Source organism: Protomyctophum parallelum, assembly GCF_964188405.1.
Source record: "Protomyctophum parallelum genome assembly, chromosome: 23".
Taxonomy (NCBI): domain Eukaryota; kingdom Metazoa; phylum Chordata; class Actinopteri; order Myctophiformes; family Myctophidae; genus Protomyctophum; species Protomyctophum parallelum.
The window spans coordinates 14,921,093-14,938,163 of record NC_139715.1 but is presented as its reverse complement, the minus strand read 5'-3'; the positions used below and the strand labels follow the sequence as shown (position 1 = coordinate 14,938,163).

General features: G+C 42.9%; 1 protein-coding gene across 1 annotated transcript; it reads right to left on the bottom strand.

Annotated features, from left to right (window-relative positions):
- Positions 1-231: 231 nt before the first annotated feature.
- Positions 232-3,911, bottom strand: otos2 (otospiralin 2; the record flags this gene model as incomplete). The annotated part of the gene is made up of 3 exons (XM_083758904.1): positions 232-449; positions 596-622; positions 3,842-3,911. The coding sequence occupies 3 exons, from the start codon at positions 3,909-3,911 to the stop codon at positions 232-234; spliced, it is 315 nt and encodes a 104-aa protein (XP_083615030.1).
- Between the last annotated feature and the right edge of the window lie 13,160 nt (positions 3,912-17,071).

The following is a 17,071-nucleotide window of genomic DNA, read 5'->3' as shown; positions in this document are numbered from 1 at the left end:
AATTGTACACTCTCAGAGTTAAATTAACACTAATATATATATTCATATAAATTGGGGTCCCAGAGAAAATGCCATTAAATGGGGGTCCGTAGACTAATGCATGTCAAACTGGAGGGGTCCTTGAAATGAAAAAGTTTGGGAACCACTGGAGTACACAGTACTTCTCCCACACGAACCAGCCATGAGGTGGCGAGCTGCGAGAACTGCGCTGCGTCCTCCTCGCTCCCTCCCTCACTCCTCGTCTTCGTGCGTGCCGTAGCCGAGGCCGCCGGCCGACGGGAAGTGGGCCCAGAAGGTCCTCGCCAGGTCCTCGATCTTCTCGTAGCCGCCGGTCTTACGCAGCTCCTCCACCCAGCCGAAGAAGTCGTCAGAGGTCAGAGCCCAGTTGGGGACGCCTCGCTTCTCCCTGGTGGCGGCGGGCCCTGCACCTATAGCAGCAGGCCCTGCACCTATAGCAGCAGCGAGGGCGGGACAAGGACATATAGCATTTATTTTAACCCGTTTAGACCCATGAGGACGATTCTAAGTTAATTAACCACTTCTTGGACCACAGCAACCATTATTCATGGGGGGAGGGGGGGGGGGCATACTGTACCTTCACTGGCCTCTGTGTCCTCTGCTCCTGAAATGAAAAAAGGAGAAGGGAAATTAATTTAGAAAAAAAAATATATATATGCATGGGACTCTTGCTGACGCAAATGGATTTGACGTGCGGTCCTGCGGACGCAAATCGAGTCACCGCCGTTGAAAAATTAATGAAGTGGTGTCTTTTATTCAGCGCTTCACCGCGAGCCTCGTTTGAGTCGCTCAGCATTTATATATCGTTGCTGTCGGGGCAGAGAAACCTCTTACCTCCATGATACTCTAACCTTTTGTGTTTTTATGCGAGTAAAATTAACGCCCAACTTTATCATACAGCGTCACACAAAAGTATAGCACTTCCGCAACGCGTTGAAACACGTCGCTTAATTGCGGCTTGAAGCAATCACAGTCACAGTTTTTTCCACCCCCGACAGAGAAAATGATACATGAGCAGAAAGATCAGCTGTACGTTTCCTTCAACATTCACAGGTTTCAGGAAAACACCACACGGGTCAATTCCCCACACACCACACCTCTCACATAGCCATGTGTCAGAGCCTAATAGCCATTGGCGTATCTACAATAAGACTAGGACAGAAATCCATTTATGCCTGTCCAATTATCCATACACTGGGTAAAAATAGAGGACAAACACCAGACCTGAGAACTATTCGTGGACAGCGGACTGGCCGTTGCTCGTATTAAGCAACCCACAAATCACCCATTGAAATGCAAATGCATGCCTTTCGGCCTAAAAGCCTATACTCGCCTGACAGGTTTATCTCTTTGAAAATCTTTAGTCCTTCTGATTGTGACGACGACAACACATCTTGCCTGCCCAACATGTAATTCCTGGAAACACCTCTGCTAATAGCCCTGCTCCAATGTGACTGGCTGGCTGGCTGGCTGACTGACTGACGGACTGACGGACTGATGGACTGACGGGCTGGCTGGCTGACTGAATGACTGACTGAGATGGAAAAAGTACTCACATTTAAGTAAAAGTATCAATACTGGAATGTAGAAATACAGTGTCGGCATTTTGTGATCGGCAATTTACCCTATCTGGAGAAACTGATCTTTTACACGATTTAAGTGGTATAAATGTCAGATATATGGTATAACATAATTTTTTGACATTGGGTTTTGACATATAATCATTTTGGAAATATTACAATTTCACAAGATCAGTATCAGTATCCGTATCGGCCATATCGGTATCGGCCGATCATGAGAAAAACAATTGGTATCGGTCCCAAAAAACCTGATCGGAGCATCCTAACTGCAATGCATTCCGTAATTCAATAGAAGTCTATGTAGAAGGCATAGAAGTCTATGTAGAAGGCACCAGCTCAGTGGCCTTGTGGTTAGAGTGTCCGCCCTGAGACTGGGAGGTTGGAGTTCAATCCCCGGCCGGGTCATACCAAAGACTCTATAAATGGGACCCAGTGCCTCCCTGCTTGGCACTCGGCATCAAGGGTTGGATTGGGGGTAAGTCATACTAGTGTCATGTCCAGGGGGTGTACTTGTACATCAAGCTGCCTCACGCTACAGAAACAGGAGATAGGCTCCTGCCCTATGGGCCTCATGGCTCGCCAAGGCTACTTACTTACTAAGTTACTATGTAGAAGGCCCCATGAAGTGAACGGAGTTTGCGTAACTCTGTCTTACTCTATGGCTCTGGGTCACACCTTGAGGGCGTATCCTGCCAATGTGTTTTAATGCGAATGCATGCGGAGCATTTTGTTTTCATTATTATTATTTTGTATAAATCCGCAAATGGCAGCAAACCCCCTCCATTCCCATTGAAATCCATCGGCATGGACACTGGGTGAAACAAAAGTTTTCAAATAATTGTAGTGGAGTAAAAGTATATTTGCCTCTGAGATGTAGTGGGGACGTGGGGTAGAGGTAAAAGTCCTGAAAACTTGAAATTAATGTTTAAAAAAAGAGTTTTCTGAAATGTTCAAGATAAAATTAATACACTTTGAAAATAGCAGATCTGCACACACACACACACACACACACATGATCATTTTGTATTGGTTATATATTAAAGTGGCACTATGTCACTTTTTATTTTTTTAATAAAATGTTTATAATACGAGTTGTAACTTATACTTATAGTGTCCGGGTAGCTCAGTCGGTAGAGCGCCACAAGCTCATGGGTTTGATCCCGGGCACTGCCAACTCAGCGTATGACTAGCACGGCTTGGGGTCTAGCGCATTGTAACGGGGCAGACTCCATCTCCCAAGGGTCTTAGCGCATTGTAACGGGGCAGACTCCATCTCCCAGGGGTCTTAGCGCATTGTAACGGGGGCAGACTCCATCTGCCAGGGGTCTTAGCGCATTGTAACGGGGGCAGACTCCATCTCCCAGGGGTCTTAGCACATTGTAACGGGGGCAGACTCCATCTCCCAGGGGTCTTAGCGCATTGTAACGGGGGCAGACTCCATCTCCCAGGGGTCTTAGCGCAATGTAAAAAAAACAGTTAAGTCTAAGACTTAACTTTAAAGGTGGGGCAGGTGGCGAGATATAACAGCGTGTCAGAGCTGAAGGTGACCTTGGAGCGTCACGGACATCATGACACGACAGGGCTAGCTGGCTGTGACACGTGTGTCTGTAAATGGAACATTCATAGACCCGCCATGGGCTCTGTGTGACAGCGTGTGAAAAGAGAGAGAGAGAGGAGGAGGAAGGAGGGGCGGGGAAGAAAGAAAGAAAGAGAAAGAAAGAAAGAAATGTATTAATTGTATCACAAGACATTATGTAGGCCTATTTTTATTATTAAAAGGTGCAGAGTCGCGGCACCGAGCATTGCGAAGTCACCTTCAGTCGACTCAGCGCCGTCCAAAGTTAGATTCAAGACTTTATTGCCATGTCAACAGAGTTGATTGGAATTTGTTTCAGTGCACTAAAAACAGACATACAAAAAGACACATATTCACATCACATATTGAGACAGTGGAAAAAGATACAAAAGTACAAAGGACAAATAAATAAGAAGAATGTTACAGTTCATGTTGAATAAATAGCAATTCCTTCCAGTTCATCGTTCTTACAAAGCAGCTTCACGCTGTAAAGTGTGAGTGAAAAGAGGGTCAGCATTCAGGAGGCGAACAGCCTCGGGATAGGTGCTATTCTTAAAGCGGGAGGTATTGCACTTTAGTCGACGGAATCAACACTGCCCATCACCGTGATTTCTATAGGATAATAATTCTCCATTCAACAAGACAACAAAAGGCTCTTCCATCTTACCGGCATGCAGACACAGCAGTCCTAGCAGCAGGACACCCAGGAACAGGGTGCGGAACAGATGGACCTCCATGGCTGGCTGGCTGGCTGGGGAGGGCTTTTTTCTTATTTATTTACTAGATAACATAGAAAAAGCAACACGTCACTGTCGGGTGGAAACCTTGTATGTGCAAAACAATAAAGTGTATACCAAATACAAATCGCATGAAAGTCCCTGCCTGGCACGAAACCTTTTCAGCCAGAAATGCCAATGTCAATTTGGGTGCTCCTTTACATGAAATTGTTTGAAAGCCACTCGCATAATTAAACACAGCAAAAATGACATTTCCATTTCATCGGGCAGCTTCTAGTGTTGTTTTTGTCGACTAAAACTAAGACGATAAATGTTCGTCGACTACCTTTTTTCACTGACGAAAGCTAAATGGTAACTAAATGAAAACTAAGCGATGTGTAAGTATTGACAATTTCGTCGACAGATAAAAACTAGACTAAAATGCTAGGAAGGGACTAGTGGACAAGAAATCCAGTATAAGTTATTTTACAATTATATCTGATCTACAAGCTCACAACGCGTCGCGAGCTTGTTTTTCGCCAAATACGTTTTAGTCAAAAAATGTTTTTGTCAAACTGAATCAACTGTAGATTTAGTTGACTAAAATCTTATGACATTTAGTCGACTAAAACTAGACTAACACTAAAACATTCCAGGTGACTAAAATGTGACTAAAACTAAATGAAAACTATTCATGAGACTATGACTAAAACTAAAATCAAAATTTGCTGCCAAAAACAACGCTGGCTTCTACAAATAGTATATAGTGTCTATAGTGTTCTCATCATACAGTACCTGCGTGCGGTGTGTCCCTGGGGGTGTAATAGAATCCTGCAGGTCTGTGTCCTTCTCAGGATGCCAACTGTTGTGTGTATGTATGTATGGTGGAGTCTGGCTTGGAGTCCGGACAGCTTGACGCTCCCACGGATCAAGGCCTGGGTTGACCTGCAGTGTTTGTTTTTTACGCCTACCTTCCACATGCCTGGGACACAGTGCACATAGCATACGGGCCCGATCTTGCGCTCCACCCTTATCCCAAAACTTCTTCACAATTTATTTATTATTTAAAAAAAACGTTGACACCATGTCGATCAGCTATAGTTGAACAATTTCAAAATGTTTTTTCAAAATGGTAAAATGTGGATACTATAAGTTTAGGGTAAAGGTTGGGCTCGCAAGATATAGGGCCTCATTGGGCCTCCACGAACTCCATCATCCTTGCCCCGGCGGTCATTCCTCAATTGTCGCACCTGTGTGCTGGACGTAGCCCATTCCACGCATGAATCAACGTCTTTGTGTCCAATGTGAAGCGGAGCGACAAAATGTTGCAGTCAAACTGAAATACAAATAAAAGGCTTTACAACAGAGAGAGAGAGAGAGAGAGAGAGAGAGAGAGAGTTAACAAACTACCATCTATAATGTGTTAAAACTAACTAAAGGCCTATTGGCACAGAATTAGTATTACCCCAGGGCCCAGAGACAAAATGTTTTTATAATCGTCATGGGGGTCCCCCACAACCCCCTGGTGCTTTTATTTACAGTTTCACACTAAACTCAAGCGTTTAGGTTCTAAACAATTATTTGTAACACTTTTTAAATGTGTCACAGTGTATAGATTATAAACAGAAGAGCATGTACGGTCCAACGCGTGGGGCACAGAGGTTTAGAAGACGTCGCGTCCTCATCTGGTAGCTACTCTTTAAACCAGGCTAGTCGCTTTGGTGAATTTGGTGAAGTGTTATGTCACGAACTACCATGAAATCCTGACACTCTTTGATGTTGTGGTCCACTGCCAGGACCATATGCAATAATCACGGAGGACGTCTGTGTTTTTAATCCCGTGCAAAGCGACCATGTCGGTGATTTGGGCTGTAATAATTAGGCTACAGGCCAAATTACCCATAATTCAGCAAACACCGGGGTCCCTATATAATACTAATCCCGTGCAAATCTACATTTCAGTAATTTGGGGTAGAATTTTCTTGTCTTTTTTCTTACAGAGTATTCAGTACAGAGACAACAATGAACTATAGAGGTATAGAGAATATTGTTGCTGTCGGGCAGGAAAATTGTCCATATTCTAACCGTTTGTATTTTTGCGTAAATGAATGCTCCATTTGATCACAGTGCTGTGTCACACGAAAGCATCCACATGCAGGAGAACTGCGCTTGATCCGAGCTTGTGGATCAGCTATACTTTTGCAGTGTTTTGAATTTGAGTCCTGAAAAGTCAGTTTTGGACTTAAAGTTTCCACAGTCCACACGACGACAGAGACTACAGTATGGGTTTTTTTTAATCCTTTTGTAGGCTATATTTGTGAATCCTGTGAGTCAGAGTATTTCATTCATTTACGTCCTTTTGTCGCCCCCAGATACTTTATAAGCCTAGTAGTCTACTGGCATTTGCATTGTCACTACAATGTCACATCTGACTTAAGTATGACGTCAGTGATGTTATTGTGTGTGTGTGAGAGAGACTGTTTACACCAATTAAATGACCTCGGTGCAGATATATTGTATATTGAGTGAATGCATAACATTGAAAAAAAATTGTACTTTACTTGAGTATTTCCAATTTACTATACTTACATTTTAATGCCAATACTTTTGCACTTTTATTCAAGTAATCTTTTAATTCCGGACATTTACTTGTAACAGAGTAATTCTACATTGCTGCATTGATACTTTTACTTAACTAAAACATTAACTGAAAGGTTATACCAAGCTTTCTTACAGTATATGGATGGACTTAAAATGAACTTTCCACAGTCCACATGACTCCTTCTGTAGGCTATATTTAATTAATATTACATGAGAGGGGGTGGTTTATTAATGCATTAATGCACACCTGATGCTGCAGCAACGAAAGCAACGCAGAAGTTAAACCACCCCTTCGAGTGTAATATTGCAATTATACAACAGTTACCCTTAAAACTAAGAAAAGAAGAAACAACATACAACAAGAAAAAACATATTTTTTTAATGACAGATGTACGTAGGCACTACGACCACAAATGTCCCAAGAAACTAGCTAGCCTAGCCACAGAGTTTGCTGCGCTCTGGGAGAACAGAGGAGCCGAATTCTTTGTTTTGATTAGGTGTGGAGTGGTGCTCGTTTGAACCACGGCTAGAAGGCTGTTTCAATCAGATTGCTTCCTCGAAACAACCTGTTGTGAATCCGGTGAGTCAGATTACAATGTCATGGCATCTTGTGTTCAATACAGACAGTTGACTCATTGCGAATCGTTGTGTAATTTCAATTTGTCATTGTTTGACTTTCTCTTGTCCGTCTTTGTTTGGACGTTGTTGTAATTTCCTGGTATTAATTCAAAAGTACAATACGTATACTAAGTAGAAATACCGCAATATAAAAAAATACTCGTAGTAAAAAAGTAAAAAAGCCTGTCTTCAAAATTCTAGTACAAAAGTATACTGCCATCAAAATATACTTAAAGTAGGCTACTCATTATGCACAATATCCCATTTCACAGCTTTTTCATGATGTATTAAAAAAACTGATCTAGATCGGAAAATCTTCAAATTGACGGTCAATTTGAAAAACATAAAGTGGTTTTACTGTTTATTTTGTAGCCTAATAATAATCTAAATCTAAAAAACAAACTTCTATATAAAGTATAGAAATGTGGAATCCTACTATAAATGCGCCACGTCTGTCTGCATGCATGTGTGTGTGTAATGCACGTAACTCGAGAACCGTTTGACCCACCGACTTCACCTTCGACACACGCGATCCACACCCCCGCAGGTAGTGCAGTCCCCGGTATCGAGTCGGTCGGACCCACGGTTCTTTAGAACCACCACAAAAGGCTCTGGTCAGGCTCTGCCAGTGGGTCTAATGAGGCCAACTCCTTTCACCTGTGCAATTTCCAGCCTCAGCCAATTGAGGCTCAACCAATCAGACTCTGCCAGTGGGCCGAATTGATTGCCAAGTACACTTTTCACAGTCAGTTTGCAGTCTTCAGACACAGGCACATGATACACAGATCTCCATGTGGGACACCGGCTGACAGTTAAAACGGGTGCTATGACAACATACTGTATATCATTAGGTTCCCAAGTTGCATCGTTCGCAAGTAGGCTGATGGCTGATTGCGACGGGCACGTACATGTCTAGTGTACTTAGATACAGTACTTGATTAATAAATGTAATGAATTACTTTCCACCACTTCCTGTTCTCCTATAACACAACGAAGACCGATCAGGAACGATCGAAGAGCGACTGTTGCTTTTCTTTCCTCCCGGATGAGGGAAATAAATCGATGAAATGACAATATTGCATTGAGTGTACATGGCTGCTTTCTTGTTCTCGCTCTGCTGTCACAGCCAGTGTTGTTTTCGTCGGCTAAAACTATGACGAGAAATGTTCGTCGACTACCTTTTTCCACTGACGAAAACTAAATGGAAACGAAATGAAAACTAAGCTATGATGACTAAAACTAAGACTAAATATACTGACAATTTCATCAACAAATATATTGATTAAAAGAGGCCCAGAGCAAGTGATGGACTATACATTCCCACAAAATAATGTGACCCCTCCTCGGCGATTTTCCAAAGAGTCCTATTTCTTTAAACTCCAGTAGCAATCGACAGACTGCAAACGAGCGAGCTGCGTCGCATCGCAAGAGAAGACAGACGGGTCACTGTCACAAGCTATATGCATTGCTGAGCTATCATCATAATCTTGATGATACTGTACTGGACTGGTGGTTAATTGATTGATTAAATAATTTATTAACAGATTGGATAATTACAGTACATTTCAAGCACAACTCAAATACAAAACTGTTAACTGTGGACTGGTTAAGTGAAGTTGTGGAAGTAAATTTGTTATTTCATTTTCATTTACCTCTGTGTTGTTATTTAGCCTTTCAGAGGCTCATGTCTACCATATAGTTAAAGCAAAGTAAAACACTGTCAGTCACATTCACACACACACGGGGGGGGGGGGGGGTGTTGCCCAGGGCGCCAGTTGGCCCAGCCCCGGGCCTAATGGATAGATGTATAAGTATTTCTGACAGGACATGCACCAGTGTTGTTTTTGTCGACTACCTTTTTTCACTTACAAAAACGACATAAAAGCGAAATAAAAACTAAGCCATGATGACTAAGACTAAATATACTGTTGATTTTGTCAACAAATAAAAACTAGACTAAAATGTTAGGAAGGGACTAGTGGACAAGAGATCCAGTATAAGTCACTTTACACTTGGTTGCATGCTGAAAATAGCCGATCTATACGAGCTTGTGGATCGGCTATTTGTGTAAAATCAGCCATGAGTAGGACGGCATCAAGGCCCGCCAAAATATATTTTAGTCGACTAAATCACCTGTAGAGTTAGTCGACTAAAATCTTATGATATTTAGTCGACTAAGACTAGACTAACACTAAAGCATTCCGAGTGACTAAAATGTGACTGAAACTAAATGAAAACTATTCATTCTAAAACTAAAATAGAAATGTTCTGCCAAAAACAACACTGAAATGCACAGGGAGACAGAGACAAAGAGAGAGACAGAGAGCTCTGGAAAACGCCCTCCATGTATTCGGAGAAAAATGACGTCGTAATGGGCTCGCATGCGCTCCAAAACATCCAATGTCACGCTAATAAATTATGTGACAGTGTAACCTACACTAGAGGAGAGAACTGGTCCCCCGGCAATGATATATAACCCATTCTTGGCGGGAAGTGGGAACCCCCTTTGGTGTTTTAAGCATTATGTTATACTTTAGCTATTGAAAAATAGCAGATCTAGAAGCTCATAGCGCGGCACCAAGTGCCGCGTTACGAGCTTGTAGATCTGCTATTTTAGAAAAATAGTGAAAATGTGCCGCAAATCTTTGAATATATTTTCTTTCATACTTCTGGGGGTGGGGTCCCTGGAAAAACATATTTTCAGGTGGGGGTCGGCAGTCAATTACAAATATATTTTTGGGGGTCCTTGACATTGAAAATATTTGAGCACCACTGACATAGAAACTGATTTAGAAGGCATCTGTAGAATCGTCATCAGGTCTAAATGGGTTAAATATAGGCTACTGCACTGCAAAAGTCTTTATGTACAACCTATAACAGACAAACAGAAACCACATGACGGGAACATAACCACCCCATGGAGAGTTTAGCACGCACACACACACTCACACTAAACATGCACATTTGTATTGGGCTACTATACTTGTGAGGACGTTAGCGTTTTCCAATGGCATTTTCTTTTATACACGCTTACGATAGTGATCGAAGGTGACCGTAAGATTTTTGTGTTTTTGTATGTTTCTAGTTTATATTTTGGTATGATACATCTTCCAATTCAGTAGCTTAATGCCAGACTTGCCAGTTATCACCATGACCATTGTGTGACCATACCATTAACAACCTGTATAAGGCAAAATGTTCAACATTTCATTATGCTTGTAATAGCTCGTAACGTGTCAAACTAGGGGGTTTCCATGATTCTGAATCTATTGCAAGCATTAGTTTTGCACAAAAGACACTCCTTTTTGGTTTGTTTGTTTAGTGCTTGTTCAGTAACCGGTATCACCCTGTCATCCACACACAGGATGCAGATTAAACGTTTCGAGGAAGCAATCTGATTGGTTGAAACGGCCTTCTAGCTGTGGATCAAACCAGCACCATTCACCACCTAATCTAAACAAAGAATTCAGCTGCTCTGTTTTCCCAGAGCGCTAGCAAACTCGTGGCTAGGCCAGTATAGTTTCTTGGGACATTTGTGGTCGTAGTGACTACATCTGTCATTAAAAAAATATATTTTTGGGCACGGTGGCACAGTCGATAGTGCTGTCGCCTCACAGCTAGAAGGTCCTGGGTTCGATTCCTGCCTGGGACACTGTGGGCGCTGGGGGCGTGTTCCCTCCTCCGCGTCATCAGTGCCCATACCCGAGGTGGGGTTGGCGAAAGGGCCTTTCTGTGTGTAGTTTGCATGTTCTCCCCGTTTTCCCTAGGGTAGGTACCCTCACAAAACATGCAGTAATCCTGGTCTCTAAAATGACCTCCCCCTGGCCAGCCGGGGCGCCTGATGGAGGGGAAAGGAACTGGTCGAAATAACGTGTTCATTCCACGCGCTACGTCCGTCCGGGGAAATAATCAGTTGCGAGCAGTGGTCGGAAAAAGTACCCTCCTGCCTCCTGACCTCTAAATACATCATCCTAACCCTAACACCAACCTGAAATCCTGAATCATTTCTTTAGTTTGATCTATTCCAGTGGTTCCCAAACTTTTTCACGTCAAGGACCCCCAAATTGACAATAATTATCCCACGGACCCCCCATTTGAAGAGAAAAATGCCAGGGACCCCCATAAGAGAAGATGTTTACGGCTCTAGCAGTGATTCTCAACCCATTTAATTTCAAGGACTCCTCCAGTTTGACATGCATTAGTCTACGGACCCCCCATTTAATGGCATTTCTATCTCTGAGACCCCAATTTATATTGTTACATCAATGTTAATATAACTCTGAGAGTGTACAAATGGAACCCATGGGTCCATTTGGTTCCAAACTATCATTTAACTGGGGACCCCCTGGAACTCCCTCAGGTACCCCTGGGAAGCACTGATCTATTCGCACAATAAAAACGGTAACATTATTATTTTATCATTATTATAAATAATGAGTCATCATGAGTTGTCCTGTTGTCTGTCTCAAACTCTACTATACTTTTGGGCCTCACAAGTATAGCAGGCCAATGCACATGCACGGATTCAATCTCAGCACAGCTATACAGGTCTACTGAGAAAACATCTGCGCTCAATCATTACTTTATGAGTTAGTGCTGCGCCTGCAGGCTCTTCCTCTCCTCTCCCCGGGGGGAGAAATGTATATCCCTTAGTGTTAGGAATCGGATTGAAGAAGTATACGTGTACCAACCTCCTCTTCCAGTCCTGACACGAGAGAGACAGAGCACGCACGTACACAATCACACGCATGCACACGCACGTGCTCTCACACACACACACACACACACATACACACTGACACGTACGTTATCGTCTCTGTGATTCATATACACATGCCTGCCTCTCTTGAAGCGCTTTATGTGTTGTTGTTGTTGTAATCATATACCGGCATGTCTCTGAATACTCACAGCCTGTCTTGACTGTTTTATTATGCGCACACACGCACACGCGCGCAATGGTCTGTCTGTGGGATAGATTTAGTGTTGTTGTCATGTATGCTTATGATATTTTGCAACTGTGACAGACAGACAGACAGACAGACAGACATGAAGCAGAGACATCATGGCCAGGCCATGATGGCCATGATGTTGGCAAATGGCAATAATAGCACAGTAAAGATAGTATAGTTCTTTTTAGATCTAGCTTCTTAATTTGTATGTCAAAGTGCACCAGATTGAAGCATTTTCATTGCAAATGTAATAATAAATGTCTGGACCCCCCCCCCCTGGCGGGGCAGCGCTGTATACCATTCCCTCATTATTTTCTGAAGCCTGGCTACGGCCCTGGTGGTGGGGGCTCACCGAAAATAGTCTTGCCTCAGTGGTCAAAAAATACTCCTTGAAGACCCTAACAGGAGCCCTCGTACAAGGTTTTCTTCGACAGCACCTCAAAGGCCCTTAAAACAAGGCTCCAGACTACCCAAAACAAACTGGTCAGGCTCAACCCCCGAACCCACCTCACCCCTGCCCACTTCAACAGGCTGGAATGGCTTTGGGTTGACAACAGAGTACAGCATCTTGCAATGGGTCTGGTCCACAAGATTCGATACACCACCAAGATATACCCATGTACCTAAATACTAAATACTTCCTTAATGTCCATGTGCAACCCAGATTCGGCATAAACAAGGGACTAAATTCATTTTGCTCCTATGCCACAAAAATGTGGAACGCCCTACCAACTGTCTTTGTGCATCTCTTGACTTGATTTCCTGTGTTTGGCTATATAGAAGTGTATGAATTGAAAACGGTGGACCCTCTAAACAAGTGTACTGCCTTATGGTCAATATGGTGTCGTCCACTCACAGTTAACAGTTTTTGTATCGAGTTGTGCACAACTCAAGCATGCTTGAAATGTAATGTAATTCTTCAAACTGTTAATAAATACTTCAATCAATGAATCAATCAATTGCATAGGTCTGAGTCCTATAGAACTGGCACTGCATGCCTGTTTGATTTAACAATGCAATATGTAATAAAACATTTGCACCCTCTAAAATCTAAATTGAACCCTCAATCATTTCATCCTGCAGCCGGCTCTGCATGGCCTGACAAGTTGGGAACCCTTGTCTCACCAAACATGTCAGTGTTGAACTTACCAAACTGTTGCATCAGAGTCACAATGTCCTCCATCGATATTGTGAAGTAATGCTGCCATCTACTGGACACTCATGGAACCTTACCACACGCATCAACGCTCTGTTCCATCTTTATTCCTTGCATGGCTTTTTCAAGTCAAGGACCCCCAAATTGTCACTAATCAACCCACGGACCCCCATATGAAGAGATATGCCAAGGACCCCCCATAAGAGAAGATTTTTACTGCTCTAGCAGTGATTCTCGAACCGGTTAAATTTCAAGGACCCCCAGTTTGACATGCATTAGTCTACGGACCCCCATTTAATGGCATTTCTATCTCTGGGACCCCCAAATTCATATTGTAAAATCAATGTTAATTTAACTCTGAGAGTGTACAAATGGAACCAAATGGACCCGTGTACACTCTCAGAGTTACAGACCCACAAGGGTCCATTTGGTTAGTGACTGGACAGATCTGATGAGTGATGAGTGACAATGCGGGGGAATAAAGAAAACATGCCACAGATTCCTGTAGGAAAACCTTTAATTTGACAAAAGTATTCCAACTTTCACAGCACAAGCCTAACCACTCTCCAAGCACAGTACAGTACAGTACAGTGGCGCCGTGACGGAATTTCTTTGTTTCTTCCTTTCGCATTAAATAGACATTATTACAGAGGAAATCATATTTAAATAACAGTGCTCAGTAACATTAAGACATCTTTAAAAAAAGTAATAAACAAACAAACGAAAGAAAGAAAAACGCTGAGGAACTGAAAGGTTACATTTTTCACCTAGTAGTTTCCGGTATGAACCGGTCAAGCATCCGTGACCTTTTACATTTTAGTGTTGGCCGTTCGAAAACAGCAGATCTACACAAGCTCGCTTGTACATAGATGCCATTTTTTTTAAATCTTGAAAGTGTGAGAACTAGTGATTTAGATTTTAGAAGGCATTTTGTAGAGAAACTGTGGGGCCGGGGACACGAGTGTGGGTCATGCAGCGAGACATTTTCACGGGGTCGTATAGACGAAGGACTCTTCAAGCAATAGATGCAGAAAACGCACGCACAAGCCGCACGCACACGCACACACACACACACACACGCGGATTATATTCAAACCAAGCATTTCACAAATTAGCACACCTTAAATCAGTGGTTCTCAAACTCTTCCGTGCCAATTAGGGCCCCCCCCCAATTAATTTGTATTCATCAGAGGACCCCTGTGTCTGGAAAGGTTTTGTGCCAGAGAGAATTACTCAATTACATGTGTTCACATTATAAACACTAAACAGTCAAATAAATGTTTTCATTTAGCCCCTGTAGTACCTCTGCGCACCCATGTGAGGAAAAACTGGCCTATACGGAACAAATATATATAAAATAAGAATAACATATAAACTGTCAGGGTGGAAATAAGAATAACTTCCCATTCTGGATGGGAACCCCTATTGGTGTTTAATGCATTATGTTATACTTTAGCTATTGAAAAATAGCAGATCTACAACCTCATAGTGCCGCGCTACGAGCTTGTAGATCTGGAACAACATATGTTCAGATCTGGGTCGGCAGCCAAATAAGATAATTTTTGCGGTCCTTCACATGAAATAGTTTGAGAACCACTGATATAGAAATATCATTTTTTTTCAGACAACTGTCATGATTTAGAAGACATATTGTAGAATTTGGTTTCAGGTCTAAATGGGTTTTAATTAATGTGAAATTCCTGACCCTTTGACTCTGGAGTGCAGTGACCAAGCTGTCATCTCCATGGGGAGGGATGTCGCTGCAGACACGTCGTAGGAGCCAAAGACATTTGCTAGAAAGAAAGAACAAGGGCCTTTCTGCATGGACTTTGCATGTTTTCCCCGTGTCTCCTAGGGCAGACCTACCCTCACACAAAAACATGCCATAATCCTGGTCTCTAAACTACCTCCCCCTGGCCAGCCGGTGGGCGCCTGATGGAGGGGAAAGGAACTGGTCAGAATAACGTGTTCCTTCCACGTGCTACGTCCGGCCGGAGGAATCTCCCCCCTGTCAGGTGAAAAGAAGCAGCTTGGACTCATGCATGGAAGGAAGCATGAGGTCAGTCCGCTGCCAGGTTGGGAGAGGCAGTGTAGCGCCCAGGATTACATTAGATAATTGACACTGGGTAAAAAAATGGGTTGCAAAATCGTGGGAAAAAAATAAAGAAAGAAAGAACAAGAGGCCGCGAGACAAGAGAGAGCAGTGGTTCGATAAAGACAAAAAAAAGAGGAACAAAAAGAAAAAAGAAACGTGTAACTGGTCAAACCAAACGTGTAAATCAGTTAAACATCAAAGGCTGGCACTTCATGCTCCATGGCTCATGTTGGACGAGAAACCAACGCTGGAAGCAAAATGTGTAATGTGTGTGTGTGTGTGTGTGTGTGTGTGTGTGTGTGTGTGTGTGTGTGTGTCTTTACAGACGGGATAGGTTTAGCTGTTATAGTTTAGAGTTTTCACTATTGTGCGGCGATGACACAAACCGGAAAATAGCCGATCTGCAAGCTTGCAGCTTTAGGCTTTTCAGCTTTAGCCTTATCGTTAAAAATGGCAATTTGGAAAATAAATGACATTCGTTAAATCGGCATCATGATGTACATCAAGTATAGTAAACGTGTGTGTGTGTGTGTGTGTGACAGAGAGTGTTGACAAAATAAACTCACTGGAAGTCAAGGCGTTTGGGCGGACCCCGGGAAGCAGCAGGCCTCATTGTCAACCCCGTGCCCGATTTGCACTTGTCTGCTACACTTAAATGGAACAGAGCCTGAATTAGTGTAATTGGTAACACCTGTGAAGGACGTAATTAAGGAAGAGGCCAAACTTCTTTCCAGTATGACTGCGCATCATCAAGCCCCATTATTCATTCAGTTAGTGTCTATATATTAGTAGAGGACAAACATGGCATCATTCTTTGACATTATTCTTTGTTCATATGTTCACTAACAGTGTTCACACTTCACAGTCGTATTGACATCTGGGCCACTGTCACTCCTATTCAGAGGCGGCCGGTGGTACACGCACCGAGATGCGCTCCGTCCAACGTTATCAATCCTTGAGAACTGCATCTATCCACCCCGTCCATCCATCCATGATCCATCCATCCATCCATCGCGATGCATCCAGCGCAGCCGTTCTTCGTTGTCTTGCCAGGTGGAGAGATATGTACGTCACACCTCTTCAAAGTTCAAAGAAAATGATGATGATAAACATCCTCCGTCTTTTTGGTGCTGAGCCAAATTGCCAAAAAAACAGAACCAGAACCATGAAAAAAATATATAGAGAGGCTCGTAATTCACTTTTAAATGCAATTTTCTTTATTCGGGGCAGCGATACGATGTTTCTACCTGTAAGTCACGTTTGCGGTCTGGATTACTTTCAAAATAGAAGCTCGGGGTGCCGGGAAGATATGGCCGATTTTACTCTGTAAGCTCCCCCACTTCCGTTCCGGAAAAAAAACGGGAAACATATTTTTGCTTGCTTACCTTTAAAGATTACGATGACAGTCGCTGATGATCGCTCGCTTCATATTTTGATCGAGAGGCATGTTGAAGCCAGAAAGAGCTTAGTATATCCATCTGGTCAAAACCACGGAGAGCTCCTTAGATTACGCGCGCTGAGCCTTTCTTTGTGAACGGTAAACAGGGAAGTGAACGACAACGCGCATGCGCGAAAGAGCAGAAAAACTAGTATGGTGCAGAAGGAGAGGCCAAAAAAAAAAAAGTATAAAATTCAGAATATTTTTCTCTCGTTTGATATCAATGAAAATGCACTAGGACGTCCTAGCACCCCTTCGGTTGGATTAGTTATGACGTGCCCACACGTCGTACGGTCTGAACCTGCAGTTAAAAAAGATGACGTC